Genomic DNA, 16,835 nt, shown 5'->3' with positions numbered 1-16,835 from the left:
TCATTTTTCACAGACTGAATCTTTGAATATTCATATCCTTAAAAGTAGATACATCCTCATTTTACAGAGCTGTAGGAATGGGCTCAAACAAGGTAAAGTGATTGGCCCAGCAGCAGAGCTGAAGTGCCAGCCTTCATGCAGACATTTATTTTATGTCTCAGGACTGGAGTCTCAAGAGGTAAACAGCAGCTAAACTCCCACAGCTTTGGAGTTCTGCAGTAGGAAAGAATCCAGCAACACTGTTTCAAGATGTTCTCAAGGCCTTGCAGCTGAGGTCAGCAGTCCACCTAGGGAATTTACAAGGGAACTTCAAATGGTGGTATCTCAATCCAAAATCAAGCTCTTCAGTTCTAGCTTCTGGTTCCCAACTTTCAGATCTTGTGGAAGTTGCATTTAAAGGATTAAACACGGACTCAAATGCCCAACCTTAAGAGTTAATTTTAAGTAAATTATTTTTTTCTGATTATAAAACAAATATATGCTGATTTTAAAAAACAAACCAGCCTACTTTCAGAAAAGCATTTGGTAAAACTGAATCTGCCAGTCCCACCAGCCAGAGATAAAAACTGTTCATATTTTGCCATGTAGCCTTCCAGGTTTTGTTCCAAGCCTATGCATGTCTTTTTTCTACTCAACTATACAGAGTATTCTGTAACTCTCCATGCATTATACAACCTATGATATATTATGAATGCATAATCTCATCTTCACAACAATCCTGTAAGATGTATACCATTGTTATGTACCAAGCACAGAGGTGTTAATTTATTCAGGTTCACACAACTAAAAGTAGGAACGCTGGAATTCACAGTCAGGTAGTCTGGATCCAGAGGTCTGCTGCTGCTGCTTGTAGATCTTTCACTAAATTTTATTTACACACACACATAATTTTTAAAGAATAGAATTCCACCAAATACCCCTTTAGCATATCTTCCATACATGTTTTTGAGAAACTCTTGTTACTGTAGGATAATACTCTAGGAGGAGAACTGCTGGGTCCCAGGGTAGGGAGCAATTTACAGAGTTTTTTGGAATGATACATATTGCTTGACAGATCAGTTCATCTTTCCAGAAGGGCAGCCAGTATCAGCTATCAGTTTTGGAACTCTGTGTGCCTGTGCCCATGTCCTTTCCAACACAGAATGTTGATAATTTGAAAGTTAATTTTTTTAAAAGCAAGGTTTTTTTTAGAAAAAAACTTAGAAATTGAAGCTTCTAAGTTAGGACTGCTGGTGTTGGAGGCACCTACTGGTAAAGGGTAACACTGCAGTCACTCTGGAAGGAAGCGTTCCTAAAAATTGAACTGAAAGAGGGTTTCCTGGGTTGGTAAAAGCTAAGAGCCTTCTATTTTCTTCTGTGGACCTGCCAGATTTTCAGTCAGCCTTTTTCTTTCAATTTTATAACAGTCATTCAATAGAAAGTAGTTTGCCTTACAGAAATCTGCTTCACAGATGTTACAACTTTGACAAACCACATACTGTCTGGGTTTTTTCTTCCTGGTTTCCTTACTTATATACAGTATACCATTTAATAGGAGTGCTACATGAAATAAGCAGCTGCGAGAATACTTGCATATAAACCCACTGACACCAAAGTACAAACTGGTAGCCTCCCCTCACTCTTAAGATGAGGTTTGAATTTTAGGTATTTATTGAAAATTTGTACATGCCATATAAATGGACTAGACTATCTGCTATATAGAGAGGTCTGGCAGCCTGTGGAGTGCCTGCAGCCTGACCACATTTTCTGCCATTGCCCACAAGGGATTAAGAAATGACACCTGCAAAGTGGTGGGCAAACTCACAAACACATATTTGGAGTGGTGCTTTCCTCTTCATCTTTTATTCCCATCAGTCCTAGGCCAGAGAGTGATCCATGAGTGCTGTAATGGAGGAGGAGTAGACAGTTAACCATTCATTCAACCCTGTTGACAAAAAGTAAAGTAAAGGAGAAACGGTTTTTTTGTATGTGTGTGTGCCATGGGGGTGAGGGTCAGGTAGGTAGACAGCCTATGGAAAGGTGCCTGCTGAAAATAGTTCAGTGGAAAGAATACTGACTAGTCCCAGATGCCCAGAATCAAATCACTGCTCTGCCACTTAACAGATGTGAGGCACATCTCAACTAAGGGTGAATGATCTCAAACTCAGTTTCTTCAATGATAAAGAAATATTAAATATTTAAATTACTATCTCATGGGGCTTTGGGAAGGACTGTAGACTGTAACAGCTAATATTAATGTTGATGGAGCACTTACTGCAAGTCAAGCAGTAAGAATTGTAGATATGTCCTCATTTACTCCTCCCAAACAGCTTATGTACCTTGAGTAGGTACTGCTGTAGGTAACAACAGTCTGTCATCAGAATCCTTTTAAACTGCTGTTAGAATGTCGTTTTGCTAAAACTACTTCTGTAGCACCTAACACATGCCAGGCACTGTTTAAAACTTTATGTTAGCTTTTAATTATGTTGTGAAACACCTAGCACATTGCTTAGAATTTAGGAGCCACCTGATATATTTTAATTTCCTACGACATCATAGTGAATACTCATGGAACTGGGTGAGAGGGCTGAGGTGCTCTCCAAGGCGGAGGAGGCGGAAATGAGCAAAGACAAACACAGAATCTGTCTCCACCTAATGTCTGAACTTAAGCTAACAAGCCACAGGCCTTTTGGGTATGGAGAACTGGAGTTATGAGTGCCGGAGAGTGGCTCTGGAATTAGAGACAATCATAATTCAAATACAGTAAAGAATCTGCCTGCAATGCAGGAGACCAGGGTTCGATTGCTGGGTTGGGAGAACGGAGTGGCAACCCACTCCAGTAATCTTGCCTGGAGAATCCCATGGACAGAGAAGCCTGGTGGGCTCTAGTCCATGGGGTTACAGAGAGTCAGACATGACTGAACAAGTAACAGTTCACACTTCATAATTCAAGTATTAATTGTGCACTTACTAGCTGTGTGACCTTAGGCAAGTTGCTTAACCTGAGCCTTTTCCTCATCTTATTAAAATGGAGATGCAATAACCTTAACCAAAACTGCATGTAAAACACTTAGCAGTACTTTGACATTTATTAAGGGTTTGATGAATTGCAGTAATTATTAAGAGCTGAGTCAAGCTCCCAGCATGAGGGAAAACCTACTCTCCTTGCTACTCTTTCCTGAGCCACTTTTACTATTTCCCAAATGTTATCTGCTGGCATCATGGAGACACTGCACAGGAGAGGCCAAAAGAAGTCAGTCACACAGAAGGCGTATAGCTTGGGGAAATAACATGCTCCTGCTGCTGGCTACAGATCATTATGACTACAGAAATGAGAGTTTAACTTTTGAAACAAAGGACTAACATCAGGTTTTGTTACTACAGGATTTGCTTTTTCCAGTTTTCTCCTGACTTGTCAAACATGCCTTTGGGACCTTTGCCTCAGTCAGAACTTAAGCTTTTTTGCTCCCTGACTCAATGTTCCCGCCTCTAAGCCTTCATCCCCTGAGAACATCCCAACCACTTCTAGAAGAAGAAAGCTTTGACCCTCTCTTGCTTAGTTTACCTATACAATGGGAGTAGAATACTTACAAGCTAAGTATTCTACTTGGTACATGAAGACTTGCCTATTTTACCTCAACCTCCATAGCACTAGGTCTGAGAAGTTTTGTCCAGGCAAGTTCAAGTTTGCCCCTTTTAGAGACCACACTGTTAACCAAAAAGCTTTTTTTTTCTTTGGCAATTTTGGGTCACTTTTTTAACCTCTTACTGTTAAGTCTACCTATAAGCCTGTTTCAGGTCCAAGATTTTTTTTTTTTTTTTTGCTGTAAACATCTAGTAATTATTTGTTTCTCAGACACAGTAATTCTCATAAGCTGCCCAGCAGGTAGCCTGTTTCACTAGTAGCCCTAATACATATTATAAGAATTTTATGACAGGAAATTAACTTCTGATCCAGGATTCAAGGCCTGAGGCATTCATGTTTCACCACCTGGAACCCTGGGCCTGTGAAATAATCCTAGAATGTCAGAATTTTAAGGGACTTATTAGAAATAATACAATCCAGTGATTTTCAAACTGCTTATTTCAAAAGAGCCACTGCCCTCTTTCCCTCCTCCCCCTATACACATGTTCATTCATATACCTACTCACCCATTTCAGAACTGCTCATCTTTATGCCTCAGTAAAGATTTAACATCAAATTTTTTCTCTTTAATAAAGGGTTTTATAGTTTAAAGAACTGACTCCTGGTGGCTCAGTGGTAAAGAATCTGCTTGGAATGCAGGAGACCCGGGTTCGCTCCCCAGGTCGGGAAGATCCCCTTGCGAAGGGAATGGCAACCCACTCCTGTATTCTTGACTGGGAAATTATATGAAGCCTGGTGGGCTACAGGTCTATGGGGTTGCAAAGAGTCAGACATGACTGAGCTATTAACACTTTCATTTTTATAGTTTAAAGTATTTGAAAATTACTGATTTATTTTAAATCCCTCATCTTACCAAAGGGAAATAGATCCATAATGGGAAGGTGGCTTGGCCACTACTTGTCAGAAAAGTTAAGTGATACAGCTGGCACTAGACCCAGAGTCCTGCTCCACTACTCCTCAGGCTTAGAATCAACAAAACAGGCATTATCTCTTAAAAGTTAACAGAACTGGTAAAGGGGGAAAGGGCAGGGAAAACAGGAACACATTCCTTATATGTGGGAAAGGTAGGCTCTGGTCACATCTGAGCCTGTGCCTTGCCTAGAACTTCTTGACCAGTTTTTACTCAAATGCTTCTTGTTCTAGAGAGGCTGTAGGATCTAGATCTCTGCCTTTAAACTGGGATGAGCCATCTCCTTGAGGGACCACAAAATGTAGTTACAGAAGAGCAAATACACGGAAAATAGGAATACAATAACCTATCTCTTAGAACTGTGAGAGTTAAAGAGATGATTCATTTTAGTCTTCATTTATGTGCCTGGATATCAACCAAAGGCCTTTCTCCAATAAAAGCTTAAGTCCAGAGGTCAGAATTATGAAGGAACAACCCTTCAATCCTTACCTCTTGGTTCCTGGCAGCAAGATCAGGCAGAGGGTGCCTGAACACAGGTTGTGGTAGAGCTTTCCTATCTTCCGACCCCAGTGCCAGGCAGCTATCTTTGGGTGGTCCATCTTCAGCATCTAGAATCAAAGCCAGATATAGACACTCAGCCAGGGTACCCACTGCTCACTTTTGGACAGACGTCAACATTCCTCCTCAGGCTCCCAGGAAAGGCTCTGTTCAAATCCTCAGTGTGAAGCCAGAATCTATACTATAGGGTTCCCGGCCCATCCCAGCCTCCCCAGGCTTTCAAGTCAGTTTAGGACAGCTGCTGTCCATTCCTCCAGATGGATCTTCCAGGGCCCTGAGTTAGGGGAACCAAATCACTAAGGAGAGCTCTAGTCTGGCCTCTGCTATTAAGCATATTTGTGACCTGGGCAAATCATTCACTAGTTCTCATCTCTATTTCTCATCTGCTAAATGTGGGACATGAGACTAGGGCAGAGTTTCCCAAACTTAAGACATTCACCTCCTATCTTCACCCTTCTGTTGGATATTCCCTAATGGTTTTCTTTAAAGTGAATCAACTTCTTCCTTAGCTTCATCTAAGTAATACTAGGGCACCCTGGTGGCTCAGATGGTAGAGTCTGCCTGCAATGCAGGAGACACAGGTTCAATCCCTGGGTCAGGAAGATCCCCTAGAGAAGGAAACGGCAACCCACTCCAGTATTCTTGCCTGGAAAATCCCATGGATGGAGGAGCCTGGCAGGCTACATTCCATGGGGTTGCAAAGAGTTGGACATGCCTGAGGGACTTCACTTTCACTTTTAAAATAATACTTTCCATGTAATCATAGGTTCAATGTGATGGTTGTTACCTTAAATAAATGTTAGAAAAAAAAAGTTCATAACTAAAAAAAACTGAAAAATGAGGTCCACTTATGACCACCAAAAATCATCTTCTGTATATACACACTGCAGGAAACCTTAGATCACTTAAGACTTGTCCAGCTCTCCAACTTCCTGTATCAGCCCCTCAAAATCCCTTGGAGAGCCACCTTGAAAACTTGATTTTAGCAAGTTTGGAGGAGACAAAGTATGAGATATCTTGGAGAAAGAAAGGTGTGTCCAGGGCTGGAAGAAGCTGGAGAGTGAAGATTAGTGCCAGGACTCTCATGACTAATTTCCATAAATATCAGAAGGCCAACACCAAGACCAAGAAAACTAAAGTATCGAGCTACCTTTCCCCTCAAGCCCCAGGATACACTCATTAACTCACTCACCTGCAAGGCCTCCTGCTCCGAAGGGGGAGGTATGACACGAACCCCTGGTAGCCTTGATTCGTGAGGTGAGCCCCTGAGCCAGGCATGGAGGTGCCTGGGTGTTAGGGCATGCCTGCCTTTTAGCTTCCAGTCCTTGCCCGTGAAAATGTTGAGGGCCCTCTGGGCACTGCCAAATGTTTTGAATCCTGAAAACAAGAATACTCTGTTCTGTCATTAAGGACCAAAAAAAAAAAAACAAATCCAAAACAAAACTGATCACCATCCAAGATGGAGCTCACCCAGAGCCAAGGAAGAAGGACAAAATCAGGAGATGCTGACCTGATCCAGCCCAGGAGAGCCTATTTGGTGAACATTTCCTTTCTCTGATCTCATGTTATCACCATTTAATCTCCTTCCCCAAGGCTATATTTGGTGGCATAGACTTACTCAAGAAACAATATCTTTTATGCTTTCCACTTTTAAGATCTTTAGGCAAGATCATAGCTTCCAGGCCCAGGAAGAGGCTACACTGTTGCAACAGGTGTTCTTTGAAGGTTTCACTCACTCCAGACAGGTATATAGTACCTCGGTTCTCAGAATCTTGTTCCAACTCATTCACAAGGGTGTCACAATCAAGGGTGAGTTCTGTCACAGGCCTCTGCACCTAATGAAGGAAAGATGGCATTAATGCTAGAAAAGTCACTACTTGCAGTCCCCAGGCCTGTTACATACTAGCAAGTAACTTAATTCTTAAGATTCCTTATCTATATACACAGGCTAATGATAACTGCTCCAAAGGACTATGGTAGAAATTTACAAAATAGATAAATAAATACAAAGTAAATATTTCTGTGTAAATAATACTCTCTTACCTTTCCTTTTCACCTCACCACCTGCAATGGGAATCAGTTCTCTGCCTTCTACACCAATGAAATTCTGGTTTAATTACATAAGAAACATCAAGATACCATTGATTTCCCTGAAAGCTAAAGGGCAACCATAAAACAAACAAACCATTTGGATCTAAGTAGTGATAAAGAGTCCAAGGTAAGAGAAACCCAAGTAAGATGGTAGGTGTTGTGAGAGGGCATCAGAGGGCAGACACACTGAAACCATTATCACAGAAAACTAGCCAATCTGATCACATGGACCGTAGCCTTCTCTAACTCAGTGAAACTAAGCCATGCCATTTGGGGCCACCCAAGATGGGAGGGTCATGGTGGAGAGGTCTGACAGAATGTGGTCCACTGGAGAAGGGAATGACAAACCACTTCACTATTCTTGCCTTGAGAACCCCATGAACAGTATGAAAAGGCAAAATGGTAGGATACTGAAAGAGGAACTCCCAGGTCAGTAGGTGCCCAATATGCTACTGGAGATCAGTGGAGAAATAACTCTGGAAGAATGAAGGGATGGAGCCAAAGCAAAAACAATACACAGCTGTGGATGTGACTGATGATAGAAGCAAGGTTCAATGCTGTAAAGAGCAATATTGCATAGGAACCTGGAATGTTAGGTCCATGAAACAAGGCAAATTGGAAGTGGTCAAACAGGAGATGGCAAGAGTGAACGCTGGCATTCTAGCAATCAGCGAACTAAAATGGGCTGGAATGGGTGAGTTTAACTCAGATGACCATTATGATATCTACTACTGTGAGCAGGAATCCCTTAGAAGAAATGGAGTAGCCATTATGGCCAACAAAAGAGTCTGAAATCCAGTACTTGGATGCAATCTCAAAAACGAGAATGATCTCTGTTCGTCTCCAAGGCAAACCATTCAATATCATGGTAATCCAAGCCTATGCCCCAACCAGTAATGCAGAAGCTGAAGTTGAACGGTTCTATGAAGACCTACAAGGCCTTTTAGAACTAACACCCAAAAAAGATGTCCTTCTCATTATACGGGACTGGAATGCAAAAGTAGGAAGTCGAGAAACACCTGGAGTAACAGGCAAATTTGGCCATGGAGTACGGAATGAAGCAGGGCAAAGGCTAATAGAGTTTTGCCAAGAGAATGCACTGGTCATAGCAAACACCTTCTTCCAACAACACAAGAGAAGACTCTACACATGGACATCACCAGATGGTCAACACTGAAATCAGATTGATTATATTCTTTGCAGCCAAAGATGGAGAAGCTCTATACAGTAAGCAAAAACAAGACTGGGAGCTGACAGTGGTTCAGATCAAGAACTCTTTATTGCTAAATTCAGACTTAAATTTAACAAAGTAGGGAAAACCACTAGACCATTCAGGTCTGACCTGAATCAAATCCCTTATGATTATACAGTGGAAGTGAGAAATAGATTTAAGGGACTAGATCTGATAGACAGAGTACCTGATGAAATATGGATGGAGGTTCGTGACATTGTACAGGACACAGGGATCAAGACCATCTCCATGGAAAAGAAATGCAAAAAAGCAAAATAGCTGTCTGAAGAGGCCTTACAAATAGCTGTGAAAAGAAGTGAAAAGCAAAGGAGAAAAGGAAAGATATAAGCATCAGAATGCAGAGTTCCAAAGAATAGCAAGGAGAGATGAGAAAGCCTTCCTCAGTGATCAATGCAAAGAAAGAGAGGAAAACAACAGAATGGGAAAGACTAGAGATCTCTACAAGAAAATTAGAGATACCAAGGGAATATTGCATGAAAAGGTGGACTCAATAAAGGACAGAAATGGTATGGACCAAACAGAAGCAGAAGATATTAGGAAGAGGTGGCAAGAATACACAGAAGAACTGTACAAAACAGAGCTTCACGACCCAGATAATCACAATGGTGTGATCACTCACCTAGAGCAAGGCATCCTGGAATGTGAAGTCAAGTGGGCCTTAGAAACCATCACTATGAACAAAGCTAGTGGAGGTGATGGAATTCCAGTTGAGCTATTTCAAATCCTGAAAGATGATGCTGTGAAAGTGCTGCACTCAATATGCCAGCAAATTTGGAAAACTCAGCAGTGGCCACAGGACTGGAAAACGTCAGTTTTCATTCCAATCCCAAAGAAAGGTAATGCCAAAGAATGCTCAAACTACCGCACAATTGCACTCATCTCACATGCTAGTAAAGTAATGCTCAAAATTCTCCAAGCCAGGCTACAGCAGTACATGAACTGTGAACTTCCAGATGTTCAAGCTGGATTTAGAAAAGGCAGAGGAACCAGAGATCAAATTGCCAACATCTGCTGGATCATCGAAAAAGCAAGGGAGTTCCAGGAAAACATCTATTTCTGCTTTATTGACTATGCCAAAGCCCTTGACTGTGTGGATCACAGTAAACTGTGGAAAACTCTGAAAGAGATGGGAATACCAGACCACCTGACCTGCCTCTTTGGAAACCTATATGCACGTCAGGAAGGAACAGTTAGAACTGGATATGGAACAACAGACTGGTTCCAAAAAGGAAAAGGAGTACATCAAGGCTGTATATTGTCACCCTGCTTATTTAACTTCTATGCAGAGTACATCATGAGAAACGCTGGGCTGGATGAAGCACAAGCTGGAATCAAGATTGCCAGGAGAAATCTCAATAACCTCAGATATGCAGATGACACCACCCTTATGGCAGAAAATGAAGAGGAACTAATAAAAAGCCTCTTGATGAAAGTGAAAGAGGAGAGTGAAAAAGTTGGCTTAAAGCTCAACATTCAGAAAACGAAGATCATGGTATCTGGTCCCATCACTTCATGGCAGATAGATGGGGAAACAGTGGAAATAGTGGCTGACTTTATTTTTCTGGACTCCAAAATCCCTGCAGATGGTGACTGCAGCCATGAAATTAAAAGACGCTTACTCCTTGGAAGGAAAGTTATGACCAACCTAGATAGCATATTGAAAAGCAGAAATATTACTTTGTCAACAAAGGTCCGTCTAGTCAAGACTATGATTTTTCCAGTGGTCCTGTATGGATGTGAGAGTTGGACTGTGAAGAAAGCTGAGCACCGAAGAATTGATGCTTTTGAACTATGGTGTTGGAGAAGACTCTTGAGGGTCCCTTGGACTACAAGGAGATCCAATCAGTCCATCCTAAAGGAGATCAGTCCTGGGTATTCATTGGAAGGACTGATGCTGAAGCTGAAAGTCCAATACTTTGGCCACCTCATGCGAAGAGTTGACTCATTGTTAAAGACTCTGATGCTGGGAGGGATTGGGGGCAGGAGGAGAAGGGGACTACAGAGGATGAGATGGCTGGATGGCATAACCAACTCGATGGACTTGAGTCTGAGTGAACTCCGGGAGTTGGTGATGGACAAGGAGGCCTGGTGTACTGTGATTCATGGGGATGCAAAGAACCAGACACGACTGAGCGACTGAACTGAACTGAACTGAGTGATAAAGAGTAGAAGGACAATGCCAGTGTAGCCCAGGTTGATTTTGACAAAAATGAAAGTTATCATGTGCCAGGTCACCACTATAAGAATACTAGGCTTGGATGAAGCCTTTCCATAATAGAACGGCTCATGTCTAAGCTTCTGAAGGGTGCTTGTCTAAGCTGTTATGTCTTACAGCACTGTAAATACAAAGTTGAGTAAATATGGATATGGAAAATACAAGGTTGAGTGAAGGGAACTACTTTATGCTTTCTCTGGTGACCTTACCTTGATGCAGGAACCCTCTATCAGGACGCCATCCAAAGACTCTATGGCCAGCTGGGCAGCTTCCAGGACTTCATACTGTATACAGAGATGTGGCTGCAGGAACACCAAGATTTTCTTACTTTGGCTTTGCAGGCTCAAACTGCCAGAGAAGGGGCTGGGAATAGAGTCTCCCTAAACTACAGTGGCCAAAGTCACCAGAATGGATGTTCCTGCTGTGCTGGGCTAGACAATGATCACAAACTGTCATTTTAAGTAGAATCACCACATACAGGACCTGGTTTCTCAGAAAATAACCTTAAATTTGTCACTTAAAATTGAAGCCTTTCTCTCTCTGGGTGCTATGGGATAAGCAACAAAATTATTTACTGCCTAAATTGCTTTTCATATTATTTATTCTTAATCACTAAAGTCATCACTCTAAGACACAGGCAGAGATTCCCATTTGTCTTATTAGCTTAATTTTTAAAATAAGTAGCCTTCCCACAAATTTCTGGAGGTTAAGTTCTTCCACTGGATTTGTGTCTTCAAATTTACTGCTTTTCCATTTGATCAAACCAGAATAGCTAAATCTATGTGATAGTCTAAGCCATAACATCATCATAGAGATTAAAGTGCTCCCATAGATAACCTTCATTTTATTGGATTTGACAATGATTTCTTGAATATGACACCAAAGACACAGGCAACAAAATAAAAAAAAAGGAGAGAGAACGAAATCAAAATGTGCATTAAGGAAGAACCATCAACAATGTCAAAAGGCAGCAGAAAGAATGGGAGAAAATATTTGCAAATCAGATATCTACTGAAGGAGTCAAAATATATAGGGGACTTCCCTGGTGGTCCAGTGGCTAAGACTCTGTGCTCCCAATGCAGGGGAGCTGGGTTTGATCCCTGGTCAGGGAACTAGATCCCATATTCTGCAACTAAAAAGTCTGCGTGTCCCAACAAAGATCAAACTGCAAGTAAGACCTGGTACAGCCAAATAAATAAGAATTAAAAAATAAAATATATAGAGAACTACTAAGACTCAACAAAAACATCAAACAACCCAATTAAAAAATAGGCAAAGGACTTGGAGAGGCATTTCTCCAAAGAAGATATACAAATGGCCAATAAACATACAGAGATACTCAACATCATTAATCATTAGGGAGATGAAAGTCAAGAAAAACCACAAGATATTACATCACATCCATTGTGAAGTGAAGTGAAGTCACTCAGTCGTGTCTGACTCTTGGTGACCCCGTGGACTGTAGCCTACCAGGCTCCTCCGTCCATGGGATTCTCCAGGCAAGAATACTGGAGTGGGTTGCCATTTCTTTCTCCAGGGGATCTTCCCAACCCAGGGATCGAACATTGCAGGCAGACGCTTTAACCTCTGAGCCATCAGGGAAGCCACCCTGGCTCACACCCATTAGGATGGATCAAAACAAAAAATGCCCCGCAAACCAAAAACAACAAAAATAACCAAGTGTTGGGGGAATTCCCTTGTGGTCTAGTGGTTAGGATTCTGTGCTTCCAGTGCTGGGGGCACAGGTTTGATCTCTGGTCAGGGAACTAAGATCCCACATGGGGTTCCCACACCTCCACTCTCCCCCAAAAAAACAAACACCAAGTGTCAGCTGAAATATGGAGAAACTGAAACCCTTGGCATTGCAGGTGCAAGTGTAAAATGATGCATCTGCTATAGAAAACAGTATGGCAGTTCCTCAAAAAATGAAACACAGAATTATCATATACCCAAAAGAAATGAAAACAGGGACTTAGATACTTTTACATCCATGCTCATTTCATAGTAGCACTATTCAGAATAGCTAAAAGGTGGAAACAATTCAAATATTCATCAATGGATGAATGGATAAACAAAATGTGGTATAATCATACAATGGAATATAATCCAGCCTTGAAAAGAACTCTGATACGTACTACATCATGGGTGAACCCTGAAGATATTATGCTAAGTGAAACAAGCCAGACACAAAAGGACAAATATTGTAGGATTCCACTTACATGGTAATATAGAGTAGTCAAATTTATAAGACAGGAAATATGACAGTATTTAATAGGACTGGGGTAAAGAGGACTGGGGAGTTACTGTTTAATGGGTACAGAGTTTCAGTATGAGATGATGAAAAAGTTCTGAAGACAATGTACTTAAATAACACTCGACTATATTTAAAAATGGTTAAAAAGGCAAATTGTATGTGTATTATACAAAAAGAAAGAAAAAAAATAAGACTTAAAGGAACGAGTTACAGTCCCTTGACATACCCTTTCTATCCCTCATTCTATCTTCCCAGGGATGATCTTTTTATTTCTATTTTTAGGTGTAGGAAAGACATTAATAAAATATTTGTGGAAAGAACATTTTAAACACCTAGGATTCTGTACTTAGATCACTATGGAGACTTTAATTTTTGCTTCATTTTAATAGTTACTAAACTTAATAGTTATTATAATGTTATATTGAATAGCCATTACATATAATAGTTTATTGCACCAGATAACAGTTACCTATGTCAAAATTATAAAGGTACTAAAAATTTATAGTGAACAGTCTTCCCCTAACCTGTTTCTAATCACCTAGTTCCTCTCTCCCTGGAGGCCCTCATTGTTACCAGTTTTTGTATATCATTCTACAGATATTCTAAGTTTTTATTTTCAATTCTTTTCATGGCTTTCTGTCTCTATGTACTGTGCTTATAATGTTATTATTGCTTCATATAACAATTTGTCTTTATTCAACTTCTTCTAAACCGTGAAGATGGAGGCTTGCTCATTACATCCTTCTAAAAAAGTAGGAGTTTTTAAAACCATGTATAAGTATTATTTCTTAAAAAGTAAAAGTAATTAAACTATCAGGTTTTTTTCCCCAGTGGTTCAGTGATAAAGAATCTGCCTGCAATGCAGGAGACACAGGAGATGTGGATTTGATCCCTGGGTCGGGAATATCCCCTGAAGGAGGGCATGGCAACCCATTCTAGTATTCCTGAGTGGAGAATCCCATGGACTGAAGCACCTGGTGGGCTACAGTCCATATGGTCACAAAAAGTCAAACACAACTGAAGTGACTGAACATGCACTAACATGCAGTTCAGTTCAGTTCAGTTCAGAGTTGCTCAGTTGTGTCCGACTCTTTGCGACTCCATGAATCAAAGCACGCCAGGCCTCCCTGTTCATCACCATCTCCCAGAGTTCACTCAGACTCATGTCCATTGAGTCCGTAATGCCATCCAGCCATCTCATCCTCGCTCGTCCCCTTCTCCTCCTGCCCCCAATCCCTCCCAGCATCAGAGTCTTTTCCAATTAATAAACAAACCTTAACTCCCAAGAGATTTGAGAGCTAATAGCAACAAAAAAAGAGGTTGTATTCCTCCAGTATCTTAACCCAGTTATGAACATACTTTGGATTTTAAGCCCTACAGACTTACAACACATGGAAGCTACTGGTCTTTTTGAAAGGGCATTTTATCATTTAAAGCTGAGGTCACAAGCAGGTACCCAATGTACATAAGATACATTAAACCAGTAGATAAAATTTTCATCTGGCAAGGCTATGGTTTTTCCATGGATGTGAGAGTTGGACTATAAAGAAAGCTGAGCACTGAAGAATTGATGCTTTTGAACTATGGTGTTGGAGAAGACTCTTGGGAGTCCCTTGGACTGCAAGGAGATCCAACTAGTCCATCCTAAAGGAGATCAGTCCTGGGTGTTCATTGGAAGGACTGATGTTGAAGCTGAAACTCCAGTACTTTGGCTACTTGATGCGAAGAGCTGACTCACTGGAAAAGACTCTGATGCTGGGAAAGATTGAGGGCAGGAGGAGAAGGGGACGATGGAGGATGAGATGGTTGGATGGCATCATCCACTCAATGGACATGGGTTTGGGTGGACTCCGGGAGTTGGTGATGGACAGGGAGGCCTGGTGTGCTGTGGTTCACGGGGTCGCAAAGAGTCAGACATAATTGAGCGACTGAACTGAAACTGAACTGAACATGACATTTAAGAAAACTGGAGGCAATATGAGTACTGGCAGATTTCTTGATTCTCAAAAAATCAGATCTTGTCAATACTGGGCACATATTCTTATGGGTCAACACTGTTACTATGAAACAGAGCATGTCTCATATTCCAATTGGTGACAGTCAAGCTCAAATCACTAGTATCTGAATGGCCCTAGAAGGCATCTGAATTTACCACAATAGATTAGAAGATCAAAAATCTAAGTTTTCTTGTCTCATTACCTGATGTGTTTCAAGAACAAGAGTCATTGACCGGACTGGACCAAAACTCTTAAACAGCCTCTTCAGAGCCCTGAGGTTACAATTTTTGTCAAATGGCCCAGCATAGACAGTTGACATCTCTGTCCACTTGATCTTTATCTACAAGAGAAACAACAGAATACAGTGAGGAGATGGATGTGGAAAGAGAATCAAGTCAAATCTAAAGAAACCATAAGTTGAAATATGGGATAAATCCTTTCAAGGAATTTCTCAACACAAACACCTGTCAAATGTACAAGGATTTGTCTACAGGGATTTCACGGCATCATTATTTGGAATAGCAAAATTTTATCACATCCAAATGCTGAAATTAATAGGTATATCCTACAATAGAAAACTAGGCAGCACAAAGATTATATAGTGTTATGAACAGATGTTTAAGATATACTGTTAAGTGAAAAAATAAAGTTGCAAAATAGAATATAGTCTGATTCCCATCATAAAAATGTAAATGGTAATATACCTATAGAAAAAATTATGAGAAATACATAGTAAACTTAATATAAGTATGTATTACTTTCCTTAACTGGAGATTATAATGTCATCAAATAAATCATCTAGTAGAACCCATTCACTTACCCTTTTGTTCATCTCTTCAGTGAGGTTGGGTGAAAAGGGTTCAAAAGAGAACTGCACGATGCTGAAGGGAAACAGGGGGATTTCCACTCTAGCCTGCTCAAGAACCTGTAGAAAACAGCACACCCTGGATGAGGCAAGAATCTAGTCTATTGTGGCTTGTGGAGGAGAGCCACAGTAATAGAAACAATGGTTGTCTTCTTACCCATATTAAAAAGCAATATGAGGCTGACTTCAAGGTCTGGAAAAAAAATGGTGACACCACACAGCCTTGTAAAAAACCATCTAATCAGTAAAAAGAACAGAATCACATATGACCCAGATCTCTAGCATTACTAAGAAGCAGACTATTACAACCTTTAAATTACCTCTAAGTAAAGAAACAAGTTAAATTCCAACAGAGCTACCATCACCCCACACTGTTGCAAGCCTGTGAATAAAGAGGGAGAAGAGGTGCAAGAGACTTTGAGGGGCAGGGAACCAAGGGGCACAGAAGGCTTGGGTGAAACAAACAAAATCAGCCCCAGAAAAAAGTACAACTAAATGCCAAAACAATGAACACAGGTCACAACTTTGAAGGTTCAAGCCCTTGACTACAAGGAAGAGACTTGACAGCCTCAGGGAAACAGTGTTTCTGGGGAAAAATCAGATATATAGAGAAGAGGCAATACCCTATTGGAGCCACTGCAGTGAAGGAAAAAAAAAAAAAGAAATAAAAAAATCAGGACAGAAATTAAGGAAAAAAGAGAAATAAAAGATAGGAAAAGATAAAACCAATCCCTCACAAGAGCATTATAAATTTACTCTTCCTAGTACATCTTTCTCAAAAAAACCATCAACACTTTAAAAAAAGAAAAAAGAGAGCCTGACATCAGTAAGATAAGAGTACAAGGAAGCTTTAGGCCCTCAGTTTCCCACACACACCACTTTAATACTATGTAAGCCAAAATATCTTTGCAAGAATATAAGAGACCAGTGGAGAACTACAGCACCCAGACACAACAACAAGGGATCCCAGCAAAAGGAAAAAGAAAATATGCAGTTTTGTATACCCATCTATGCCTGCACTATCTGACCTAGAAGAGCTCAACATGGAGGAAACTGCCCATACTGGGG

At 40.8% G+C, this 16,835-nt stretch overlaps 1 protein-coding gene across 2 annotated transcripts in view; it reads right to left on the bottom strand.

Annotated features, from left to right (window-relative positions):
- Positions 1-16,835, bottom strand: part of REXO5 (RNA exonuclease 5) — a 57,735-nt gene continuing 40,900 nt past the window's right edge. The window contains exons 13-20 of one of the 2 annotated variants that reach the window (XM_040257181.1): positions 15,723-15,827; positions 15,105-15,242; positions 10,861-10,953; positions 6,712-6,928; positions 6,286-6,470; positions 5,025-5,143; positions 1,805-1,882; positions 1-287 (exon numbers count right to left, since the gene is read on the bottom strand). In XM_040257181.1, the coding sequence (XP_040113115.1) occupies positions 245-287; positions 1,805-1,882; positions 5,025-5,143; positions 6,286-6,470; positions 6,712-6,928; positions 10,861-10,953; positions 15,105-15,242; positions 15,723-15,827 (978 nt within the window). In that variant the 3' untranslated portion in view covers positions 1-244. The remainder of the gene's footprint in view (positions 288-1,804; positions 1,883-5,024; positions 5,144-6,285; positions 6,471-6,711; positions 6,929-10,860; positions 10,954-15,104; positions 15,243-15,722; positions 15,828-16,835) is intronic. The other variant, XM_040257187.1, reaches the window with a different exon arrangement.

This window comes from Oryx dammah, unplaced genomic scaffold (genome assembly GCF_014754425.2).
Source record: "Oryx dammah isolate SB20612 unplaced genomic scaffold, SCBI_Odam_1.1 HiC_scaffold_2, whole genome shotgun sequence".
Lineage (NCBI taxonomy): Eukaryota > Metazoa > Chordata > Mammalia > Artiodactyla > Bovidae > Oryx > Oryx dammah.
Note: the sequence above shows the minus strand (reverse complement) of the source record. Positions and strands in the feature narration are given on the sequence as shown.